Here is a 27,086-nt window from a genome sequence, read left to right as displayed (position 1 = left end):
AGACTTCGTAAATTTACATTCCACTATCCTTTCTTGGGGGATTTTCAGTTCTCAGTTTATCTGAAAAGTAATATATCTTAAAAATGAAAAGCAGATTGGATCAGATTACAATGTCATGCAACCCATCACAGAGCCTGAATCATTATTATTTGGTGATCAGTATCAGCAACATTGATACACAGTCAGAAAAACAACATATCAGTGTTCTGGATAGTTTTCTGTGATATTACTTTCCTGGTCACTTGTGAATACATAAAAAATGAAAAACAAAAAAGCCTCACTTTCACTCAAATATTCTGGGGAGGACTTCAGAATAATTTCAGTTTCCTTAATAAATGACAATGGGAATCATACTTGAATTTAATTAATAAATCACCTGGCTAGTTGTTGCTTGACTTAAAAAGTAGCTCAGTTCTAATGTGTCCATGACAGCTCCAGAAATTCAGAATGCTCCTTTCCCAGGTCAAAGCACATTGTTGGGACTTTTTGCTGACCATCCCAGTCACTTGCATATTTTCATACTGTCAACTACTCCCTGCAGCAAACACAGCTCCAAGGAACAAGCTCAGTGGCACCAATTATTGTGTCTCATCAAAGCACGTTCATTGCTCCAGATTTTTCCTCCTGCAGTCAGGCACAATTCATTGTCAGAAAGCAGATCATGCTTTCTGTACCTGCTAGCTATGGTTACCTATGGGGTGGTGACCACCTCATTGACTGAAAATCAAACCACTATATTTTAAACAGGGTAAGCTTTTCTAAAAGCTACAGGAGGATTTAAATGGCCACTTTACCCACACTGATCCCATACGGATACATGCACTCTAACTGGCCATATATTTATTCTGCTGAAAGGCAGCAGTAGCTGCTGCACAGCTTTTTTATTTATTTTTTATTTGAGAAGTGTGGAAACACAGGTGGCATCTAAGTTACCTCATGCTGTTCAAAACCTTAATTTGGAGTTAGGAGATTCTGAAGCTCAGTGTTATGCTGGGAGCAGCCTCAATCATATGATGGCCACAGGCAAATCTTTTCACAGTCAAGTGCTGTATTTTGAAAGCTGAAATTATTATGGAAAACATCTTTATTGTTCAATAATTCGTAAGCCAAAACAGTACATAAAAATGTAAATTTCAAGAAATAATTCACTGCTTTAAATATTTATGGATACAGTTGATTGAACTGCCATAAAAGCGTTCAAATGTTTCAAGCACTTCCAGGTGTCATTGTATTTCAATATTCAAAGACATGCATTTTTCTTATTTATTTCACCTGAACCTCAGGTTTTCCATTTCAAGAATAAGGTGGTGGCTAAATTCTCTTAGACTGAACATATTTTACAAATAATTGACATGTACAATTTCCCCTCTATGGAAGGTTCCTCTAATAGCTGCGCACTGGGCAAGGCTGGCACATGAACTGTGGTAGGGGAAAAATCATACATACTAAAGAAAGTGGGAAGCAGACTGAGTCTGCAGCTATAACTTGGACAAAAGCAGACTGAAAAATACAGCTACGGAAAACATTGTACCTAAAAAGCTATGGTCTGCCACTCTGTTCTTAAGCACAAATGAATTTCAGGTCCTGGTGGCTTCTTAGTGTAATGCTAAAGTGATAAACAGCAGAACCTTTGTTACAGCTTGAGGTTTTTGGGGGGCAGAAAGAAAATCAATTGTCTTAAGGAACTTAAAATGAGGGTCGCTCTCTGCTGTCTCTCTCAGCTGTGAGCTGAAATGCATAACCTAATCAGCCATGCATTATTCATTTACTCTTTTTTCTGTGTGTTTGTAATAAACCTAAATAAATAATACATCACTCTAGGCAGAACTTGCATACTGTGGGGATTAAATGGTACTACTCACAGGGTCTAAAATTCAGCATATGCATACAGGTGTAAAGCAAAGTAATTCACTTGAGATGAGGTATAGATGGGAATCAGGACTCCTGATCTCCTCCAGTCCTGACATGTCAGACCTCACCTTGTATGGCTGCGAAGGGCCACGGACTTGGCTGAAGAAGCAGGAGCATAGAGCATCCCCAATGGCACACTTGGCCATCAGGAAGGGTGGAGACATGAGATTAGACTGCAGCCAGCATGTGTGTGTGTGAAGTTCAGAGCTAACAGAGGCAGCCTTCTCCTCCTACCCTCTTACATGAGGCAGACTGCCGGGCTGGCAGCAGCACTGCCCAGTGAGCTGGGCCAAACCCTGGTCTAACCATGGGCCAGGCACAGCTCCATCAGTTTCCCCTATAATACTGCCAGCATGAGAGCAGCACGCGCCCATCTGTTGCAGACGGACCACTTCCATGGACACTTGGATGTAGAGCAACACTAACTCTTGAGGGAATCCCACAGTTTCTTCTTTCTGCACACCTGGGCTTTTTATTTAACTTTATTACACATTCAAAAATCAGAGCTGCCATTTAATGGTTTTCTTGTTGTATGGCGGTTTGCCTGATCAGCACAGCTGTAAATTTATCCCAGCCTCTCCCAAATAAAACTAATAGTCTATTAATACTACATGCAAGAAACATGGATAATGCTCAGTACTTAACCCATTTTTCCTAGAAAATAGGAGTTTATTATACTACTGGTGAAAGCTGTTTCCTTATCTTTATTAACTATGGTGGTTTGTCTATTCTGAGTTCATCTGCTTGCTAATTAAGCAGAAGTTTGCTTTGCATATCAATTTTTAATACCCCCTTTTTACAGTTAAGTGAGAGTTGTAGCAGCCAGCTTGTTCAATTAAGAGCAGCTCTGACCTAGTTCCATGCAAAACCAATAGAAAACCTGAGAGAATCTCACAAACCATCTAACATTTAAGGAGACATGGCTGAAATGCTTCTCAGTGTTCACTGAGCACGTTTTGGTGCGCAGTGTTGGGCTCGTTCTGCTTTATATGGTGGAATTCAGTGGAGATCACATCTGCCTGCTACAGACAGCAAAGGGAGGGAAAAGAGGAACTGCTGAAGAAATGCATTTGGTTGGTTTCCTGTGGCTATCCCAAAGCTGCTAAGGCAGCAATCCTGATTAGGAAAACAAGATAGGAAAAGAAAAAGTTCACAATGCAATCAATTGAAGACTAACAAAAGAAGGAATAAGTTTTTTTACTGAAAGATCATCCAGAGCTTTAGAATAAAGATATTCAGTTAAAATTATGAGTGCTATAATCTGGTTGGAAGAAAAAAGACTAGTCTAGACTAAAGGAGACTTCTTTAAGTTTCAATAAACTTCAGCTGGCATTATCAGTCACTTAAAAGATGAAGTTTTAAAAGCTGTGCATGGTAAAACATAGTTAACATTGTTTGATGTCCTAGAGTAAGAGGAAAAATTCTTATGTATATTGACATAAATAAAGGAAAAGCTAGTTTTAGTCTTACAGAAGGAGATCAATTTGATCCAAGAAAATTATATATTGGCATATATTATAGAAGGGATGACAATATAATACATCCTGTTTCCAATGGGGCCATCATTACTTCTTAATGATTTTTTCCAATCCTGTGCTTGATCTTTCAAGTGTGCCTATTCTGCTGCGGATCACCCTTTGACTGAAAAGGCCACATCCGGAAGATACACATTGTACAGATGTATTACCAAAGCCAATAAAAAGCAATGTCCTGGGACTCTTATGATCAAATCAAACAGCATTCTTGGAAGGGATATTCTTTTGGCACTCTATTAATAGGTTTGCTATTTTGGCTGGAAGTCAGTTTGAAGAAGACAGTAGTCCTCTACCAACCTGCACCCCAAGAAGATTATCACCATCCCCATATTACCATCGGCGAGTCAGAGCTTAAGACAGTTCAGCAGTTCAGCTATCTGGGAAGCATCATTTCCTCGGACGCCACGATCGACAGAGAGATAGACAACAGAATAGCAAAGGCATATAGAGCCTTTGGAAAACTCCATAAAAGAGTCTGGTGTAATAAACACCTGAAGAAAAGTACAAAGATCAGTGTCTACAGAGCCATTGTATTGTCTACTCTTTTACATGGGTCTGAATCATGGGTCATCTACCGTCATCACCTGCGACTCCTGGAACGCTTTCATCAGCGCTGCCTTCGTACAATTCTAAACATCCATTGGACTGACTATGTGTCTAATGTCACTGTCCTCGAACAGGCAGGGGTCACCAGCATCGAGGCCACATTGCTGAAACTGCAGCTGCGCTGGGCAGGGCACGTCTCTAGGATGAAGGATCACCGCCTCCCCAAGATCGTGTTTTACGGTGAACTTGCCACCGGTAGCCGCAAGAGAGGTGCCCCAAAAAAGAGATACAAGGACTCCCTGAAACAATACCTTAGCCTTGGCCATATTGACTACCATCAGTGGTCCACCTTGGCCTCCAATCGGGAGACTTGGAGGCACACCATACATAATGCCGCTGACTCCTTTGAGTGCTCACGAAGAACTAGTCTCGAGGAGAAAAGACAACGCAGGAAGAATCGTGTCCCACCTGTTCCACCCAAGGAGACCTTCTGCTGTGTTTTTTGTAGCCGGATTTGCCTATCCCACATTGGCCTTCTTAGTCATCAGCGCGCTTGTAGTAAGCGTGGGTAAATGCCCTTCCCAAATCTTCGTTCGCGAAGTCAAGCCATGATGATGATGATGATTTACCTCTGACCAGTCACAATTACATAATTAAGCAGAACACTTTATTCTCTGATATTCACTGCATATTTTTCTTCTCCTTTCAGAGCTAGCAATGTTGCAAATTGGTGATTTGCGCTTAGGAGAACTTCAGTAGAAGCCCTCTGTGTTCCCTGTATGCACCACTGATTTGAAGAGATGATGGTACCCACTCTTACTTAACTGCTTTCTTTCCCAACACTGTTCATTTCACTGCACGCTCATTCTGTTGTTTGGGCTCTTAAATATACAGCCTTCATGTTTGCATGAGGAAATGATGGTTTAAGGGGCACTGTGCTTCTCCTAGCACACTATGGCAAGAAATCAGAAGGCAAGGGTGAGTCAAAAAAGCTAAAATATACAGACACTTTCAGAAAACTGTTTTTGTAGAAAGTTCATGACCTTAAGTTTCAAAGCTTCACTTCAAAAATACCAGTTTCATAGAAATGCTGACTACATTAAACTTGTCAACATCTTTCTGGTCAAAAAACCCAACCCAGCCTTTGAACTATATCATCAGTTTGAATGCAAGGGTTTTCCATTGTTTTACTACTTTCATTTATTCTAAAGTGTGTGTCTTCATCCAGATTCAGTAGTAGATGAGACTCTGTGATTACTCAGAAAAATGCAGAGATATAAGGGACACCAGTTGTGAAAACTGGGGAGAGAAAGCCTCACTTTCCTATTTTCATATTAAAAAATCAATTAGAAAGTTGGAGTGAAATTAAATTTTTTACTACTTTGACTACCTTTATGAAAAACATTTTAACTAATGCTTTTCTCTTTACTGACTCCATTAATATATGAGAAAATGCGACTTTCATTATTAGAACAAGTGTTCCATCTGTACAGCTGTCCTTCTGTCACAATACCTTACCAGTAAAAGGGAATCCTGAAATTGTCTTAACATTGGCCCTACCTCAGTTTTGCTCTCAGTGTTACAATGCGAGGCACAAGCCTACAGGCCTTTCTATGCAGCCTCTTTGCCAAGCTGGGACAAGTTAATGCTAAAGGTTTCTCCCGATTACAGAATGAAACCTGTTTGTCATACTCTCTTTCTATGCCTTTTAACAGAGTCAATCATTTTAGGCCTTCCCCACTTTCTTATTACAGGTTTCATTTTGTGAACTGGTTTTCCTCATGATAGCTAAGCAACTGTTAAGCTGTGACAGCACAGACTTCAGATCCAGAGGAAATAAGTAGAATTGCAGATGGCCTCATACAGCTTTGGCCAAGGCCTGTGCCTGTAAGACATTAGTCTGCTTTCACAAGTGTGCAGAGCAGCTAGCATGGCTGGCACAAGTGTCTCTGTATGCGTTACAGCACATATAAATTAAATATATATTACACAAACACTGCCCAAGCAGTAAAATAGCTATATATTTCCTGGAAGAAGGCACTTTTTGAGTTATAAATTTAAGTCACACACAAAAATACTGTAATTTCCATCTCCAGCAAAATTAAACATGCAGCTTCTCTTTTTCAGATGAGTAGTTAGAAGAACAATAGTCCCCCTTACTCATTCTTAAATGCCAGATAAAGTACTAATTGCATGTTACTGTTTTAACAAAAAAATAATTATTAGGGATGGATAATTCTGTTCAGAGGAGTAAGAGTAACCTGAACCTTCACATCAAATTGAATGTAAATGAACCTGATTTTTTAATATGCATTATTATCCTGACAATTATTTCCTCAATGTTCCTGTACTTCTCACCTTACCTATACCTGGATGTTTGTACACCTCTACAATTTGATGGTTCAATATTTGAAAGAATATTACATATATAACACAAATACAGCTATTTCTTACTCTCATTTCTCTTGTTACTGATAGGCTTCTGAAAGGTCCAGAAAAAACTTAAGGAGTAGCATATCTACCTTTTCTAAGTTAAGAGTCCAAAACTTCTTGTCAGAATATAATGGATAGGTTAGATAACACAATGACAAAAGTGTGTAGTATATTATCCATCCATCCATTACTTAGTCTTCATATTATTCACAGCTACATTCTGGATACCTAAGCTCCTTGGTTTGCAGAGTTGTTTTGCAAGGAACAGCAGCCTAAGACAAGAAGACCCCTCTTGCCATCATTTATAATGCAATACTCAACTATATCTTATCTTATACTTCAAGGACCTTTGGATTGGGCCTTTAATGAGAGGGTTTAAGAATTGAATTCGCTCTGCCAGGAATCAAGTCAGACATGCCAAAAAACATACATTTCTTAAAAATGGATATGTAAACCACTCAGCCCAAGGAATTGTCAGTCATTTTTTACACAGATCAGCAATGTAAAGACATTTTAAGAAATATTAAGAGGAGAAATAGAAATTTGAAGTATTGGAGGATTTTAGAACTGAGAAGCCTTGTTCTTTCCTTTATTTCCCCCAATATTGCCACCATCTTCTCTTAAAATCACACAGCTTCTACAGCTAGAGCTGTGTCACTGTAAGTACAGATAAGGTATTTAATTAAACTCTATCTTCTGTGAAAATGCAATGACAGCAACTCAAAAGATCATAAAACCAGGTTTCAGATCATAAGCTGGCATGCAAAAGACTTGAGCAGCTCCTCTGGCTGTGATGTAGATATTCCAGTTTCTGGGGAAAAAAATAGCAGATTTTTGTTTGCAAAACTTTTTCCACTCATCATAAATTTTGGGCAACCTGTTACGTTCTGCTCTCTTTGAAACATGCACAATATTTTACCTTCCTACAGTGCACAGTCCTTGTCTTGGTTGTGGTGGTGCTATCTCAGGGACTTTGGTTATTCTTCCTAAGCAACACTCTGATCTCCTTCCCTGTGACTTAGTTTAAGCAAACAGACTTAAGTATATTCCTACCTGCGGAACATATCAAATCTGGTTCAAAGTGCTTTATGAACATCATGCTCCTTAAAAACAAACAATACATGTAGGCATTGCCACTAATGGTCTCCAGTTTTAGGATTTAATAAAAATTCACTTGAATCCTAATGCAAAGGAAATCCGAATTCTTAACTTTGAAAAAAATGCAATTCAGGGTCCAGTGCTTGGTTATCAAAACAAATTCAGAAAGATCTAACAGCTGCCTTGAAAAAGGAGCCCTGTACTGCCAAAGCCAAAGGCAGGAGAACAACCTGGTCCCACCCTGAAAGTCATTGCCTCAGGCAGCTAGCCGATGGGAACCACCAAAAGATGCACCCAAGCCATGAATTTGATCTGAACTCTCATGAGCATGATTCCTTTCATAAAGCTAACATGCATGGGTATCTTTCATATGTGAAATGCAATTCCTGCTTAAAACTGCTAACTCTCCAATTTCAGAAAGATACTCTACAAAAGTCCTATAAACCAAAGATGATGCCTCACATTTCTTCGAGGAAGAGGCCCTATATTATTTCCAAATAATTAAAATTATGAAATCATTATTGAAATAATGAAAATAATGCTCCAGCTTCCTGAGTAGAGGTGACATAAATAAAACTGCACCATTCCTTTAAGTCAAAGTAGTTTGATTCCTTTCCTCTATCTTTTTTTTTCCTTAGTTCTTTCACAAAAGGAGGACCCTGATGCCCTATACTGATATCACCTTCCCTAAAAAACAGTGAGAAATTGTTAGACATTGGATTTACCAGTTTCGTGGAAGGTAATATATGCTTATGGAAAATGTCACCACATTAAGTATTTCTTACCATCATTACTGAGCACCCATAAATTGGTCATAAATTGTGTGGTCCTGTTTAAAACAAAAAGACAATAAACTCTGATTTACCATCCTGCTGTATGACTACACCATTTTGAATAAGAGCTGTTGTAGTCACAAAGGACACATTTATTTTCTTGAAGCCAGAGACACAGATGGTGTAAACTGGAGTAGCTCTCCCGATTTCAAATAAAAAGCAGTGATTTATAAGTACTGAGGATTTGGCCTAAAGGTCAAGATATTTCTCTGGCTTAGAAAGCTCTTTTGGGGGGAGAAAAAAAAAATCAATGCCACTTAAAACTCAGAACCTATTATCATTATCCACGTCCTTAAGTGCAGCACGTGTTACATATTCACAACACACTTAAATAGGTAAATCAATCTAAGGCATTTTTTTCCTATTAGTTTTAACAACTTTCAGACAACTCACATCTTCCTGTACGTTAAACCTAAAGAGAAAAATGTTTTTTTCAGTCCTTTACCTGAAACAGTCTTATACTTGAAATCTGACAAAAAGCAAATATTTTTTCTATTAATTTCTCTTTTTTACCCATTGTTAGTTTATTTTTTCTAAAAAAAAGAGACATTTATTAAATTGCTAACCAGAAATTCTGTCAAGCAGTCAAGTAATATAAACAGAAGGAATAAATAAATCCATCTACATCAATCTGAAACAGCAGCTGTTTCCAGAAAAACCTGAGCAATTATTTATGAAATTATGTTTTCTTCAATGCTTCTGTATACAGTCACAGTCCCAGGAGGACCTGATTTTCTGATGAGCTTAAATTGCCAAATTAGAAGAGGAGACAATGTCATGGTACCAATTAGCAAAACCACTGCAAATCATCTCAATACGCGTGTTTTCTATTTTAATAGAAATGTAACAAAGACATTTCTTCGTTTTAAAAATGGAGGCGGCATCCCACCCATTAGTAACTTGAACAACTAAATGCCCTTAAAATAGACGTATTTGCTTTTGTGTGAAAGCAGCAAGATAACAAACGACATAGTGTGCGTTTCAATAAGGAACAGGTACCTACTGATTTATCCATTCGAACCAAGTTCTCAAACCTGGCATTATCTCTGGTTCTGAGAAAGAACTGTATTACTGGCACGCAATGTAAAATGGGGCAGCAATGTCTTAGCTACAGCAAGGGATTAGCACCCAGGGATGTGCAAGCTGCCACTGAGCTGCTGTGCATGCTTTCACACATTTCTTCTTTGTATCTTTGCTTCTCAGCTCACCCCTTCCCACTTGGAAGTGAAATGTTGGTTTCCTGCCTTTCGCGTGCTTAGCTGTATGACCTTACTGTCACATTATGACTTTTCTTTCCAGTTATTTGCTGTGATTGTTAATTATGGAACACATGTCATCTTAAGAAAGAGGCTCCACCTGGCCAGACTAGCTACTCTGGGTCAAAATATTTAGTCCTGTTCCCACCTCTTTTCACCAGGGGATCTAAGGATTACTGGTGAAGGACAACAGGTATGGCTGAAACAGCTCTCAAGATCACTCAACTGCAAAATGAATCTTGTTTTCCCCCAAAAGCTTGGTTCCTTAAGGATGCTGACCACATCTGGTCATCCCTATGTTTACACTTCAGTCATTTTCAGTTCTGTCTCTCAACATCACACACTCACCCCAACAGGGACATCCCTTAGTGAAGGGCAGAGTTTGAGAGCCCTAACTGACACCAGCAGACCAGACAGCTCATGACCTTTGTGCATGCAGGTGTACGCAGCTCTTGCCCTGAATATGCACTCGCAAGTGAGCACTTGAAGAAAGCACTTCTGATGCTGCAGCTCCTCAGCTTGCTTCTATCTTGACAGATAGCAATTGACAGGCAAGGGCAGAGTCTTCAGGCTTTAACGAAATGCAATTAACTGTGGTAAGACCATATCCTTCCAGTAATGAACAAGTGTAATTATTTTCAAAGCTGGTGTTCTCTTACCCTCTATGATTCCATGATTCTATGCCTATTCCTCTGGCACTTCTCCCTGCTCCCTCCTCTAAGTCTTTTCTTTCAGATCTACTTTCAGGTCTGTCAAACAAGATGTGACTGCTGTGATCGCCTCGTCTAATCTCATACATATCATGGGTCATCAGACTATAAAACCTAACTTCTAGTGAAACAGCTGCTTCACCTGTGGCAGAGAAGCCAATACACCTCTGCCTCAAAGGTTCAGGAGCAACTTCAGTAATGGAGTATTGTTTCTGTAACACTGTAACTACCTCATTAGACTCAACGTAGCAGTGATACTGCACACAATCAATTGGTACAATGCAGAAAAGGGATGGAAAATTAGAAGTTGACATCGATTTATATAAAAATACAGAAAACACACTGACCTAGATGTTAGAAATTACATAGGCTTTCAAATTTCATTCTCCAATACTGACTCTCAGCTATGCAGTAGTTGAGCAATGGTATGTAGAGAGTAGCCATAATGCTTTTTATGGCTTCCCTAGTCTTGCCAAGAAGCCCTTTCTCTTCAGAATATCAAAGACTGAGCAGGTATCCAAATAAGGAGGTATGCACAGTTCAGTGGCATACCAAGCCCCCCTTCCTTGGGCCAGCATGTTTCATCCTAACTCCATGAGAAATAGGTAAGCTGAAATCCTGCCCTATGTCCCTCATTCTGCATTTAATGCACAGAGGTGGAGGTTAAACAACGGAACAGACCTATGTGGGGTGAACTTGCATTTGCCTCATTTCTCAAACTCTCTTTTCCAACATACAGTCCCATCTAACAGGGAATGCAAAGCTGCTTTCTAGCTCCCTGGAAAGCAACAGAATTACAAAAAAAGTTAAAAATTTCCACTCTTAACTCCACAATTTCTTCATGGCAGGGTCTCAGCTGCCTGAAATCAGCAAGAGCTCCTTTTTAACAAGTCGAGCCACTTACACACTCCTCCCAGCATTACGTGACAGCTTATAATAACATATTTTAAATTCCTAATGCAGTGGGTACCAGACAGGAACAGGAAATGTTAATAATTATCCCAATTTCCAATCACTTTAACTGAATTTTCACAGTAGCACGTTCACAAATTTCCTCCCTACACATGACTAAAAGGGGAAGAGTGAAACTCTCTTTGGCAAAAGTCAAAGCAGCTATGAAGCCCTGCAGAGCAGCCAAGGAAAAGAGCAATGAGCTGCTGTGCATGGTGTGTCCTGATCTCACACCTCATGCACAGAGTCAGAGCACACAGCACAGGCAACTACTATATGTGGAGTTCATTAGGATTACTATTTGCAGTACTTGCTCACAACAGGCATGAAACTCCCAGGAAATTATAGAGAAACTGAAGCCTTAACAAATGGAAATAACCAGTACACAAACAGAAAGGGCTGGTCCTGGCAAGGGTTTGGAGGACCATTTCACTCATTAAAAATGTACTGCCTTCAAGTGAGTGCGGGTCATCAGCACACCAGCAACTTCTGTTTTGCTTTTTAGGATGTGGGTATGCCCACTGGCACATGACTACAGTTCTGTACTTTCACAGAGTACAACACGTTTCTATGGTGCAGAAAAGACAAGGAGCAAATACAGCTCCAGAAAATCTAAAGACCATTTCCTCTCTTTCTCCCTCCATAATTCCCTCTTTACTGAAGACATGGGTAACACAAACACGCAGTGCATATGCTAAAAGCAAAGGGAATGTGTCATTCAGCACAGCTGGATCGAGTGGTCATACTTAAACACCTTCCAACTGCATAAGAAAAGGACACACTGCAGCAACCCAAGGACACCAGACTGTTGGTACCTTTACACAGTTTTCCTCTACCCTCTGAGGACTGATGTTGCATTACACAGGAGCCTGCCAACTGTTAGGGGACACTACCATGTTATCCCACACAAAAGCAGGAAGGATTAAAGAACAGGCAATGACAATTAATAACATCTATCTCTTCCGTTCTTTCACATTTTTCATGCTCTAAATCTTTGTTCAGTTTTCCTTAAGTTTCCCCATCTTTCTCTATTTCTTTGTGCTCATTTTCCGCCGTTATTTTAATTTCTGGTTTGGCCTTACAATTTATTTTTCTTTGTTCTTTTTTCCCCACCTTCATAATTGTGCTATAATCCATATTTAAGATCCTAACAGCACAGAAGATGATTTTTAGAAGAACCCAGCACAGTAAGTGAGGTGCTTATAAAATCCAGATATGCACATCACAGCTGCAGCCACTGGATGCTGAGTGCATTCATCAACATGTCTGGGGCTTCAACAGAACTCCTATCCTCAGAAAATGTGGCCCTGAGGTGACAGTCTCCTTAGTATCACTGATATATCCCAATTTCCCACTCATGAAATTCCAGTGAACTCTATAGGAATAAAATGGAGGAGGTTGGGTTTTTTTTAAAAAAAGGCATAACAATTAAGAAAATAATAAAGGCAGGCTACAAAGGATGGCTTTTCTTGTTGACTGGAAATTAGGTTTGTGCAGTCCCCCTACTCAAAAAGAAACCTATTCAAATATGCCACAAATTAGAAGACAGCAAATGCATTCTGAGTATGGACTCGGGTGCCAAATTTTCACAAAGTCTGTTGTGGTAATAACAATAAAGACGAGAGAGGATTTTTTCTGTAACTGCTGCAATATTTTCTAAATACACTCAGCTGAATATAAAATGCAGTATTGTGCTCTTTTTTTTTTTACTAGCATATGGCAGTGAGAGCTTCAGACAAGTCACAGAGGGCTGCGGCTTGGAGGATTCAATGAGAAAGTTGCTTGAGATGTGTTCAGAATGATTTTATATTCTAGAAGCCAATATTCTTAATTTCCCAGCATGATTTTGTAAGAGTCATATAACTTCTTTTTTTCTTTTATGTTTATTATCCTCTAGATTCTGGAAATCTTTCTGTATGCTAAGAGCAAATTACCCTGAAGTGACAACTATAAAACCATGGCAGTCCCAGTATTGGTCCTATGCTAAGTATTTGTGCTCCCATAGCTTAAAAAAAATAATAATCAAGAACTGTATGAGTGCCTTAAGCTTCCTGCATGATTTGCAGGAGGAAGATTTCTTTAACAGGTTGTACGATTATGTCCGGTCTACACTATCTACCACTATGTATTATCAGAGCATGTAAATCTGACAGTCTGGTCAGATTCTACTTTCAAATCCCACAATTCAGATGCTTTATGGTGGATCATTTTAATGTAGAACTGCAAGACATAAAAAGCTGGACCTGTGTTTTCTGTAATCTTAGAGAGTCTTCTTCCCCTGTAATATCTGAACACAAACCTGGTTCTTGCTCTGTGCAGTAATCCCACAGGATTAAGTCATACTGTAAATACCAGACAAATTACAATCGGATTAGATGGGCAGTCTGTTCATTTACACAACACAGCTGCACTCCAGAGTCTTTTCACTGCTGGTGTCTATTTATAACATGAATGTTTTGTCCTTAAAGGAAATGAATGCAATTTCTATTTCATATCTCTTATCATTTGTGACCCATAAGGAGCACATTTCTAACTCCTAAGGAGCCAGCAGAATACTCCTCAAGAGGCCAAGCAGAAAGCTGTTCTTGGTACAGATCTGCAGGGCAAGATTTATTTTGAATTTATCAGTGAAAAGTCCCTTGGAAGGTCTGCATTCAATTTTAGTCAAGTGGAATAGAGAGAATATCTTTCTGGAGGTAGGTATGAAACAGCTGCAAATTTGATGAAATTTCCCAAGATTTGCCACATTCGCTTCAGGAATTTCTGTAAATTCCAAATTTAGTACTTCTGCCTACATTAGTGAGCAGAAAACAGTCCCATTTATGAAGCTCACAAGGTAGATCTGGTATAGCATGGGGTTTACAAGAGCTCTGCTCAGTTATATGAACTATGTTTAATAATGCTCAATATGTTTGCACTTTGCCGAAATCTCCCCCTACCACTTCACTGCAATTATTTATAAATGTCACATCATATCCCTCATAACTGTTCCCAATTATAAGAATCATCTTGCCTTTTAGGTATAAACTTGATTCCACCCAGCACACAAATCTGGCATTATTGCATTTGTATTATTGTAAAAGCCCCCACAAGCGTGCCCCAAAGTGATGTGACCACACTGCAATGAGCAATATAATAGAGCAGAACAAACACAACCAGAAAGGCAGTGCAGAATTCACTTCCATGCTGCAGCAATACAGTAGCCTGGAAACCAGAACAACTTCCTTTATCAGGTATAAACCAGTGTAGTTTATCACCTCATATTTAATATGTTACAGCTGCAAAATAGGTATAATATAGCACTTACACTAACGTAAGTTCAGCTGTTCTCCAAAGAGAGATTTTCCACTAGGCAGGTGTCAAGAATTCAAAGTCATATACTGATTTTACCAAAGTTGGAGACAAAGTGTCCTGAGCCCACTTTGCACTCTGACAAAAAGTGTTACACCTGGCTTCCACTGCAAGATTTGTCTTTGGCACCACCAAATGGGAAGGTTTTTGCAACAGAAATACTGCTGCCAGGTTCTGCTTTCACTCACACCTGTGACTCCTGCCGATTTCATTACGAGTTTCCACAGTTCACTAGCTCAGAAATAGGTGTACGTTGTGTAAACCTGAATGCATGTGGGACAATGGTTTTATGATACAGCATATGAAAAGTCAATATTGGCTTATGGATTTCCTGCACAACTTCCTGCCGTGCTTTTCTCTGAGTGTTTGTAATGTGTTATAGGTCGTGTTGCTTTTCAGATCAATTCAGAGTATGGCCTTCCCAAGGAGTCACTCTATCACAGCTGAAAGCAATACTCTGTGACATAGTATTGAAGGAGGCAGTGGGAAAGAGAGAATGGTTTAAGCTGGTACCTCTGGTTGCCATCATACACACTGTGATCACTGGCCAAGTTAAGGGCAATCAATGGATTTTTGCCAAAAAACAACTCCTGTTTGGTTATTTTGCTAGGAATTCAGACTTCCATGGTATTTAATTTTTGCAAGATTTTGATTCAGTAAAATATAGTAAAAGTGGTTATTATACAAGGAAGAAAAAGGAAACATTACATCAAGAACTTACTTTCTGCAGGTTCCTTAGATCTTCTGCCACTGGAGGATTTCCTCAGGAGACTTCGTCCTGAGGTAAAGAGGCTGGTTAGTTCCTCCAGAGGACTGGTGGGTGTCCGAGAACGGGAACTACTCTGAGATGATGACCCGTAGGTACTGACCGAGGCATTTACCATCTTTCCTCCTTCTTGCAATGTGTTTCTGGCTGTAGAATGAGGCACTGATGGAGAGCTTCTTGAGAGACTTCCTGAATGTACAGAGTCATAAGGTGGAGGTCTTTTGAGGCTTAAGGGGGTAAGAGATCTACCCATACTGACAGGAGAAGGTGAGGCAGAGTGACTTTTAGGATAACCATGTGGAGACTGTGTTCTGTATAAGGTAGAAGGATGAGGAGGTGAGGAGGTGTGCCCAGGTGTGCTAGTTCCATGAGATACTGTCTGGTCTTTCTCCAGTTTTTGATGGCCCGGTGTATGAGATGGCAGTGAAGATGGAGAAGCTCCAGCTTGTTGTTTGATGTAAGACACATTTTCTAAAACAGGAAGTTTTGTGACCTCTAGTGGAGTTAGAGGAGACTCGTCAGAATTTGGGGAACACTGCACTGGTGCTGGTGGGAACACCAGCAGTGGAGGTCTGTGAGAAAGCAGATTTGGAAATGGTGGGGGTATATCACAAAGCAAGCCCTTGGGAGTGGATGGCACTGAAGACTTGGTGAAATCTAGGTCAGGCACTGTGGGAGTAGCACACTGAGAAGAACAAGTGTGATGTTCATATTCACATTGACATTTTGAATCTTGGCCTACGTCATCAAATATAGGATATTTCATCTCCTCATAGACTGCTTCACTTTGGTCATCCTCGTCTTTTTTGAAGTCTCTGAGAATATTCCCAACCATTTCAATATAAACAGGCTCTTCTTCCTCAGTGTCTGGGGCAGGACTGCTGACCTGTGACAAAGAGGCATCCCTAGTAAGTGTCTTCATAGGGCCATGCTTTTTGATATACGTTTCATCAAAAGATGTGCTTAACTGAGTATTTGGATTTCGTTTCGGCTTGGGAGGTGGAATCTTCTTTGTGTATTCATCACTGTGAGGTCTTGGTTTGGCTGACACTGAAAAAAGAGCACAACACAAATTTTTCAGAAGTATGTAACACGCTTTGTCAACCACAGGATCTTTATTACAGTGTCATAATTCTACAGCAGATTTCATGGGACCAGCCTGTTGCCCCTTTCCTCTGGTATGATACCAACAGAACACTATAAAAATAACAGCCTTTTCAAAACACTCCTCATCTTCCCCCAGAGTGCTCTGATGCTCCAGTAGTAAGTAGCTAGTGAGCATTTCCCTTCTTCAGAGACATCTGTTCTCTTCCAAACTCTTTGAACAAGGGACTTTCCATGTTTAAATATTAGGCTTTTCAAACATCACTGTGGGATTTTGAAGTCCCATAGAGTTGCCAAAGACATAAAACTAAGTATTTAAATGAACTCCTTATGGCTGCAAGGGAACAGTTAAGATCCTGGACATTCATGCTGGAATCACACTGCAGTGACACAGTGATGAATCAAGACTTTTTTATTTATAGTAACTTCTAGCATAAAGCACAATTCTCTCAGTACTGGCTGAGAAGGAACACACATACAAATACTGCAGAATTTGCTGCTGGGGTAATTCTACTCATTTATCTGGACTCTATCCTACAAATTAATGAGACTTCAGTGAAGTCAAGGGGGAACATAGTATCTCACAGATTCAGATCCTTCCCAAGCAGGTTACTTCCAGAAACAATAGACCATTTTGTCTTTGAAATTATAAATCAAAACACTGTGATGAAATTCATTTGAAATGAGAGGTCAAAGGTTTCTTAGAAATTATGCCCTAATGAAAAATGCCTCGTTAAATGTCTGGGTGAAGTCAGTTTTTATCCTAAGCAGACTCAACAAACTCAGAAACAAAATTTACCACATACACTAAACCTAATTTATATTCTTATAGGGTAAATAGTCCTTGTGATGAAACCCCTGATACCTCATTGGTAAGTTTTCCAATTTAAAAAAATAATCCATAACTAGAATGCCAGCTTTCCTGTCTTCCAAAACATTGCTGCTCCTTGCCACGCACTGCTACAGATCTGTCACTGCAAACTCAGTGCTCAGAGAAATTTCCAGACACCTTCTGCTGACCCAGCAGAAAACAGCAGCAGATTTCTAATGTTAAACCAAGCAGGCAGTGCTCATGGAGTTAAAACCTCTCTTTTAGAGACAGGCTCAAACATATTACTAAAGCCAGCAGCTCTGCCAGCTGAAAGACACTCTTTTTAACAGTCTGCAAGGACACTGGCTCAGGGCTGTAAGATGCCTGCATTACAGCATCTTACCAATGTGATTTGGTCAGTATCAAAGGAGGATTCAATCCTAGTGTTTCTTTGTCATACTTCTGCTTTGATTTGCTAAACAACCTCTCTTCAGTTCTTACAAGGAATAGCAGTAAAGGAAGATGTTAAACAAGATTCCAGTTTTGTTTAGGAATAAGGCACTGTGAATGTATGCACATACATGAAGTAAACAGACCACTCTTTGTCAACAGCATTTGTTTAAGCTTAACATATAACTAAGGTACAACAAAGCAAAACAAAAAAGAAATCTTGTCAGATTTTGAAACAAAACCCAACCTCAAAAATGATATTAGGCTTTCACAATGGTTCCAATTAATGTGTTCCACTTTGCAGCAGGCTAGGGACATGCAAAAGCTACCACAGATAAGAGTGTTTGGTAGCTTGATAGTTTTTCTCTATGTGGATATATCCTAATGCAGTTTAAATTTGTCTTTTTAATTAACCCACATTAATTTGCTTGAATGTATTAGGATAGACTTTTGGGAATGAGATGTAGGCTACCAGAATCATTTGGGCTTTGCAAAAAATATTACTCCTGATGTATTTCAAAATACTAGCAGATTTTTCTTGCCGTGCTTTCAGCTAAATCACTATTTTCTTTCTGTTTAGTCTGTTATTCATATATTATGTTCATATATGTTCTACTGACAAAAACTTGATCTCAGTCCTCTCTCCACACCTCTGTTAATCTGATTTACAACCCTGGCAAAAGCAATCTTCTTCAGATTGGTGTCATTAAAATGAAGAGACAATGAGACTGGCACAAACTGCTTGATTATTTCTGAACATGTTTCCCAGGGCCTCAACTCTACTTTACACTGGTTAAAGGATTACAGACTCTGCTGCATTTCAAAATTGTGTATTTTGTACGCAGTTGCTTCTAAGAGTCTTCTGTTCCCTGTGTACCTTAATGGCTACCTGAGATACAAATGTTTCCTGCTCCTCAGCCATCCTCAGAAGCCTGTTTCTTACACTGTCTTCTGCATCCCTGTGCCACATTTGTCACATTGAAAATATGCTCTGTCTCACAGCCATATCCCCATTCTTGCATCTGGAGAGATGTTAGTGATGGACAAAGTAAATCAAAAGATGCTCTTGTGCAGGAGGTCATTCAAGGCTAGTGTTAACTGATATTTTTTATCTAAAAATAGGCAGAAGTGGTTAACGGCATTGTATTTTAAAACAAATACCTAAAATTCGTCATATATTCTTCTTCCCTCCTTCCATTTTCACAGTTTTTATCCAACTAATGAGGTTCTGACACATGATCTAGATCCGTCCTTAGGTGGACAGATCCCGCCCTTGGGGTTTGCATACACAGCATTCACAAGTTACTACATACAGAAAAGGAAATGAGAAATGTAATGGAAAAATGATTGACATTCTGTCATCTAGTTTTGTATAGTATTTTTGCATGGGTTGAAATTGAGTACCACAGTGACACACACAGCATTCTCATCTGCCATTGCATGACATGTAGCATTAGCCTAAAATATCTTGGTGACATTATCAACAAAAAGGTCAAATGACCCAGTCTAGCTGTGTGATACATAGGTAAAACACAGCAAGGTGAAAGATTTACTTTCCATTTTCTATTAAAAGCATTTTTTCCTCTGCCACAGTTTATTTTATTAAAGCATTTACTTCCAGGCAGTGGTACATTACTGAGATCTTTCTTCTTCCTTGACAAACTGGACTATTGAGACTAAAATTAAAAAGTAAATGCTTTAAATATTTTAAAAACCTTTAAAAGGTATAAAGGTACCTTTATATGTTACATAGAGCAAGAACATCTGGTCCTATAAGACTTCCTAGAGAAAATACACAGGTAAATAGATAGGGTAAATAACAAAGGGATCTTTTTATGGTGACTGGGAGCAGAGGAATTGCTCAACACCTACTGGGACATCCACCCAGCTGCACTGGGGCATTGAGTAGGCAAACTGAATTGGCTTTAAGAAGGCTGTGATGCAAGACACTGATCATGTTTATTTAACACAGATTTCTACTCTGTAACACAGCTCCATAGCAAGGGCTGAACTCTATGGCACACCTGATAATGGAATATGGACCATGAACTACTGCTCCAGCCCTGAATAAAGAGAAAAAAATTCCAGGAATCCTGCAAACAGACAGAGCTGTGCAAAGCTAATGAAAGGAGCAGGGAGGATTTGTATAGTTCCTGTGTTACCAACATTTGGCAGGAATAAATGTGCATGAATGCAGAAGCTCTGGCAAGATCCCATAGCCAATGAAAGGAGTTTATTTGGCAATCTCCAGAGAGGAACAGGCAAGATTGCTTTAAGTACTTGACATTTATAAGGCAGAAAAAGCAATTGGTGCCTGCTGGGAACATAAACTCCTATGAAAAGCAAACCATGCTGACATATTGGTGATACACATACTGCCGTACTGTCTGCCCTAAACGTGGAGTAATTAAGCACTTTTCATCATGGATTACTATGTCCTTGGTGCAACTGTCGCTAGTAACTTGCCCTAAGACTCTGCCACTCTTACATCAGAGCACATGGGGCCTCATCCAAAGCTAAATTGAAGAAATCAAAGTGAGCACTATTTCTCTCCCTGCCAGATGGAAGTTCCCTTTAGCAGCCATGTCAAAATGCACCACAAAGCTTTGTGAGTGCTTCTATTACAGACACACACAAATGCGAGCAACTGCCAGGTCTCTGAGGAGCTTGAGCGGAGTGGAGGTGACCAGAGGAAGACAGCTCAGCAGCTGCTACATATGCCCCTGCCCTCACAGGGGCTGCCAGAGCTTGGGGTGTCATGCTAGTGGTTCTTTTTTTGCATAAGAACTTCCCAAACAACTACAGCTGATAAACTGAAGGCACAATGATCATTGCAAACAAAATTGAACTTCATGGAGTTTACGCTGCTTGGGCAGGAACTCTCCATGTTTAATAGCATCTTACTACCAAGCAATTACCTAGCTCTAATAAACTGCAAGTGAAACAAAACATGAAGGCTGCAATAACTTCAATTCTCATCTAGAAGCAAGAAGCACAGTGCTTAAAATAGCCTTATGAAAGCCCTACTGAGTAAGCAGAAGATGACATTTTTGAAATGAGATATTTGTAGCACAAAGGTTATGCATAGCTTTCAGACATGCCCAGATAATCTGCCTTTCGTAGTTAATTTTGGAAATACAGAATGCTTCTGGTCATTTTATCCTTTTGAAGTATTTTCTTGCTCTTTGAGGAGAGACTGAAATATGGAAATGTGTTATCAGATTGGTTTTTATTATTTGCTCACTCTATAAGGAACGAGTGAAAACGTCTAAAACCTAAAATTAATTTCATCATTTTCTATTGTCCTCTGGGTGTTTACCAGCATTTGCAGCTCAGAGACCAAGCCTATTTCTTGTGCTGTTCACTGTAACAAACTGAATAAAAGCACACATAAGAGGAAAATTCCTCCCTTTCAATTTCTACAAGAGGCTATAGCACACCATTTCTTTCTAAATGATGAACTGATTTGGAGCCTAAAAATGTTTGAAATTCTACTTTAAATGCAGAAGGAATTAATCTTGCTGTATTTTGAGGGATACCTCTATCAAAAAGAGCCTCCAGGAGTGAAAGGAAATAGAATTTCTTTAATTAAACCCTGAACATGCTGGATACTGAATCAGATACGCACAGATTCTGATTTACATCACATAATTCAACAGAGAAAATCCAGCTGTAGGGTAGCACAGAACCTGTATGTGTATGTTTAAATTCAAGATTATGAGTAATCCCACCAGTGTTAATGAAATTAACTGCTTGTTTCAAGTTACACATGATCTTAAGTGCATTTGTGCACTAGTGCTTATATTGGGTTGGATTTCATTATCTCTGTGGATGAAGTTTGCAAATTCCTACTGAAACTGAATTTTAAAAGGCATAGTCCTCTGAACTGTGCAAAAGATCATCACTCAGGAGACCTGAGTTTAATTCATCTCTTTGTCACAGGCCACAGGGCCTCACCTGTCATTTCACCCCTTAATGCCACTTTTCACCATCTACCTTTTGTCATTTTAGGCTCTAATGTATTTTATGCAAGGCTTTATTTTAATTTCTTTGTTTCTATCAATCTGTACACAGTGGCTCCCATTGCTGGAATGCAACAGTAGAAAAAACAAATTTAAATGTATCTTTTGGAGACATGCAATGTTGAACGTGCATCGCTTCTCCCCTAAGGAATCTTTTTGAAGGCAAATGTTCCTACTCTGTGAACAGCCACAAAATTCACAGGCACACACAAAGGTACATCTTAGCAAATGACTACAGAAATATCACCACTATGTTGAAGTAACATCAGAGAACTCTGATGTTACATCTCTGTCACAGAAAAAAGTGGGTTCCAAAATAGCATTGTCCTCACAGACACAAGTCCCTTCTCTGCAAGTTACCTCTTCTTTTTCTGAAAGATGCTAGTAGAAAAAAAAACAAAGAGGGAAAGAACATGGAAGGTATAAAAGAACCATCTGATACATTCAAACAGCTTTGCAAGCAATAGGTGATTTCAGCACAATGATTTCATGCAGTATATATTTCTTCCCCCTCCTGGATTTATTAGCTTTTACTGGAAATTATTTAGACATTTAAAGAGGACAAAACTGTACTAAAAATGAAAGGACTAAAAGACAGTGTCATAAAATGATACTGCTGTGTTACTTGGATGTCTCAAGGCTATGATTAAGGAGACTTCTTCTAAAGTATTCAGGTCCCTTTATTTTGGCTTACAACTTCTTTCAGCTTTTAAAATGATTGATTTCTGATTTAATTCAAAGTGGTGGAAACCTAGTGGTTTCAGTAGTGATATTCCAGATTTAAACACCAGCATAACAGAGCAGAATTGGGCCCTGCACTTCAATTCTGTGTAGGGCTGTGTCTATAGGCCAAACACCAAATTCTCAGCCACAACACTATGGCTCCTTACACAGTGCATATGCCAAGGAAGCCATACTTACCTGGGCCTCACAAAAGCCAGCTTACTGCACTGACTGCCCTGCTGCCAGAGCCTCTCTCCAGCATGGCAAGGGATGCAGGTCCTTTTACTTGCATTAGCAAGAGGAGGGCAGACCCAGAGATTCCAGGGCATTTCAAACACTCTGAAGTATCAGCATGCTGGACAGAGTCCCTCCCCAAACTTCCACACTCCAGAGCAGACTGACTTCCAGGTTTTCTCTTCCACAGCCCTCTACTTCTCTGTGCATCCACCTGACACACTGAGCTCTGCTTATTATCCTTTCCCACAGTGAAAAGGTCTCCAGAAGCTTCCAGAAAATTATAGTGACCGAGTGTCCTTCCAAATGCCCAGCTTCATGCTTTCATGTAGCTTGAATGTCACATCCTAGTTCTTTTGAAGAATGAGTAATTGATGTCCCTGATTTTTCCAGATAAAACTGAATAGGCAAGAAAAAGACTTGGAGAAATAATTACAAATTATTTGCAATCAAGCCTTTCTGTACTATTCACTGAAGCTAAAAGTTATTGTCAATTGGCAATTGGCAGAGCCCTGGAAAGGCAGAAAAAGCAAGATTCTGGATAAGTAACAAAAGAAAAATCAATTTAAATCATCCTCCTTTTACTGGAAAACTGATGAACTGGGTGCAAATGGAGGCAAACAAAAAACCTCACAATAACTTCTTTTAGGTTTCAGTGGTTTCTGAGTATCCATTTTGATAAAAATACTTTGAACTAATATGCCCAAGGGGCCTGTCTCTACGGTATTACATGGGTGTAAGTTAAAGCAGTTCCTGTGGAGGAAGGCTCTGAGGAGGGAGAAGTGGGAGGATGACTGGGGAAGTGGGAATCTGAGTAAAGGATCCTCACACTGCCCACACATGCAACCAATATTGCTGAAGTACTGGTTTGGTCTGTTTCAGATGGCCTGCAGTCTGCATATGTGCAACAGATTTTGCAGCCAGTGCAACAGCAGCAATAAAAATTTCTGTAACTGTAGCTAATCTGAAGGAATTCTAGAAATAGAAAGGCAGTTGGCACAGGAATTCATCAACTGCAAGCATCATTAGATGAATTACAAGAAGAGTGTGCAAATAGAACTACTGAATCATGATTGTAGAGAAATTAACTTGCAAAGCATATGTGCTTTTTGTTGGTGGCTCTAGTGGAGGACCTATAGAGAATCAAAGCACTGAAGAGTTGAACATGGGCACAACAGAGTACAGAAAAACAGGCACAGATCAGCAACATGAGTAAAGCCCTTCAGTTTTAAAGCAACATTTATGGCATCTTGTTTGTCACCCTGGAGATGAAACCTGACCAGCTTTCACTGTTTTACTGTAAATTAACTGTTACTGCTCTATTCTTTCAGCTGCCCACCACCTGACTGCATTTCACACTGAGAACGATGGACAACATCAGCCCCCACCACCCCCCATCTTGGCTGTGGTACAGCTACTATAGCTCAGTTCTCCTATAGCTGTCATCCTATGCTATCTGTCCCCTCTCTGTGGCTACCCAAACGTCATGCAGAAGATGGTGAAGCTCTGCATTTTGTCTCACAGTTTCTACAGGCTGTGCCACATGATGACTGCAAGTGCAGCTGCATTTTTGTTGACCTGCAGAAAGAAAAGATCTCTCTTCTGCTCAGAAAGAGATGTTTCTAGGCATGTGTGAAGAGCTAAGTCCCACTGACACACACCTTAGACATCTGCGTCATATGAGCTTGGTATGTAGTGGACACCACTGTGATACCAACAAGCCTTTGAGGGTTGAGCCGCTTATTCATATATTATCTGCTGCCCAAAGGACACTGACAACCTCTGTAGTATGCTTTGGCAATACTCATACTCACATACACAAATGCATACTCCAGTCTGAATGCAATTCCTGTCTTTGCAGGAACAGCACTACAACGGATTACTAGCTATCATGGCTGAGGGAGATGTGTGCTGAGGGAGATGATGTGGGAAATAATTTGCTGGATTTTCATAAACTTCTTGGAGAAGGTATGGTACAGAGGCTTCCTGACCCAGTGCTCATAAAGACAGTGAATGAAGCTGATCTCTGCAAGAGTTCCTGACTCTGGGTGATTTCTAAGTCCAGTATCTGCACCCAGACTGTGGAGTCTGAAATGATTTACTGGGAAAATGGAAACAAAGGAAATGAAGCTAGACAAAGAGCAACTGCTTAATGAAACCGTGACTTTAGCTCACCTACTTCACTTGTCTAGCAAAATAGTCTGTATTTGCTCACTTGATTTAATTGTTGCTTTGGTTCATGAGTATCTTGTCCAAAACACTAGGAATGACTATATGCAAAGACTTGAATAATTTGTCCAAATATATGAGACTCTTCATTTTTCAGATCCAGAGTAACGCCTATCATCTACTTACAAAAAGTAGGTCAAATCCATTCTTTGCCTACATAAATAGCTATTTGGTTGCCAAGCTTCTTAAATAATTTCAGCCCATTAAATCACGCTGGCAGATCTACTGAGGTGGTATTGTGCAGAATATTGACCGCCTGGTGACTCCAACATGAAATGTAGTGTCCAAGTATCCCACCAGCACAGCAGCCCCACAACTGCTGCTGCGCTTCCTCAGCATCTCCCACTAGTGACAAGGAACCAACAGATATCACTAACATCCTCTCCCCCAGAAGTTCTGTGGGCTTTGTGCAATTCTTTTCCTTGAGGCTGTTGTATAAAAAGCCTCTTGCTGCAGCTGAATGACACAGGATCCTTCCACCATGGAGCTCACATTTCAAAACAAAGCACAAGCTTGATGGAAAGGGTCAAATGAGTCACCACAGCAGGAACATCGAGAAAGCAAATGAGCCCAATGAACAAGAGTTCATCTAAAGGGGCAGTCTTGCCTCTACAGTAAGGACACAAGGTGACCCTGGCAGAAGCAGCTCCTGACGGTTGTCACTGAGCTTCTTTTGGGTGATTATGAGGATAGCTGAAGTAGACGGAGCATTGTCAGAGCAGCTCACACGCAGGAAGCAGTGTGGTCAGAGGCTGAGCTTTACCAAAACACTCAGTGCAACTGCCTCTAAGAAGAGAGCCTCACAGCTTGTCATTTTACTACCATCTCTATAGGGGTGACTCCTCTCTGTAACTCAACTCTAAATAAAATGTTGACAAAATTACAGACAAGCCACACATCATTAGCTACCCCCCACTCAGAGCTTCTCTGTGCGCCTGGCATCTATCATTGTATCTTGCATTTGTTTGCAGAGTGGTCTAGTGAAACTAGTAGAGCCTGTAATGGTGTTGATCTATAAGAGTCCTGCAGCTGTGCCTAATCACCATAAATTCACCTGGCACAGCTGCAGTGTACAATACCGCTTTGAAAGTGCTGTATGCAGGTCCAGAAAAGCTTCAGCAGAGCCCCCTCCTGTTTCAAATTCTAGGCTTAACCTCATTGTGCCACCTGAGAGATGAGATGGAGAATGAAAAGACAAAGATAGGGAACAGAAATGAACAGAGACGTTGCTGCCAGAAGCTGTTCCTACCTCACCCATGACTGCAGAACCTGCTCAGTTCAACTTACAGGTAGAATTAGTGGGAACAATAAAGAGAATTGATCAAAAATTAGCACCTGTAAAAAAAGGGAAAAAGAAGACCAGGAAGCAGAAGACAGAAGATAGAGCAATGACAAGATGTGGAGCTCTCTAGCAAAAATGTTTGGAAAGCTGAGGTAAATGAAAGGCAATTAAAGCAAAAACAGTATCACAGGCTAAGAGAATTTAATGAATATCTAAGGGAAGAAGCAGGCATCAACCACCTGAGTATGCGTGGAGAAAGAGACATGACCACCATTTCCTTCCAAAAGCACTTTACATGCATGAACTTTGTTATTATTTCTCCCTGTGTCTCCTCCACTGTGTTTGCAGTGAGCACACACACAGCACTCCTCTTCCCCCTATTCTCCTTCCCTTCCACTTTTCCCTTCTCATTCCCATTTACTTATAATTTGGACCCATCCAACCTTACAGCACAGCTCCTAAACCAGCCTTAATGGTTCAGCTAAGTGCAGAACGGAATGGCATGGGTGTAGGGACAAGCCAGTGCTGGTTTTGCCACTGAAAAGACAGTGACTGCTGAAAATGTTATCCCAGTCAGCTTTCTCAGATAACATATCTTATCAATTCCTCTGCCAAGCAACTTTTCACTGCAAGAAATGTTCCTTCTTATTCTATTTTGTAGCTGTTGAAGTTTCCTGTAATGACCGAACTGGCATCTACTCCTACTGTCACTAGGGCATACGGATGCACTCATGCTTTGAGCAGTTTCATGACCATACGAAACCAGAAGCTATTGCTATAACCCAGTGTTTATAGCCTGCTTCATTCTGATGTTGCTCAGAAGCAAAGCTCTTTGCTGGAA

The 27,086-nt window shown here is 40.0% G+C and overlaps 1 protein-coding gene across 3 annotated transcripts in view; it reads right to left on the bottom strand.

Annotated features, from left to right (window-relative positions):
* Positions 1 to 27,086, bottom strand: part of NYAP2 (neuronal tyrosine-phosphorylated phosphoinositide-3-kinase adaptor 2) — a 139,271-nt gene that overhangs the window by 38,288 nt on the left and 73,897 nt on the right. For all 3 annotated transcript variants that reach the window (XM_061365184.1, XM_061365185.1, XM_061365186.1), the window contains one exon: positions 15,346 to 16,440. In XM_061365184.1, coding sequence (XP_061221168.1) covers positions 15,346 to 16,440 — 1,095 coding nt within the window. The remainder of the gene's footprint in view (positions 1 to 15,345; positions 16,441 to 27,086) is intronic.

Source organism: Neopsephotus bourkii, unplaced genomic scaffold, assembly GCF_033783945.1.
Source record: "Neopsephotus bourkii isolate Nb327-2 ecotype Australia unplaced genomic scaffold, CSIRO-AGI_Nbou_v1 NB_1279, whole genome shotgun sequence".
Lineage (NCBI taxonomy): Eukaryota > Metazoa > Chordata > Aves > Psittaciformes > Psittacidae > Neopsephotus > Neopsephotus bourkii.
The sequence above is the reverse complement of the archived record's forward strand: the minus strand, read 5'-3'. Positions and strand labels throughout refer to the sequence as shown.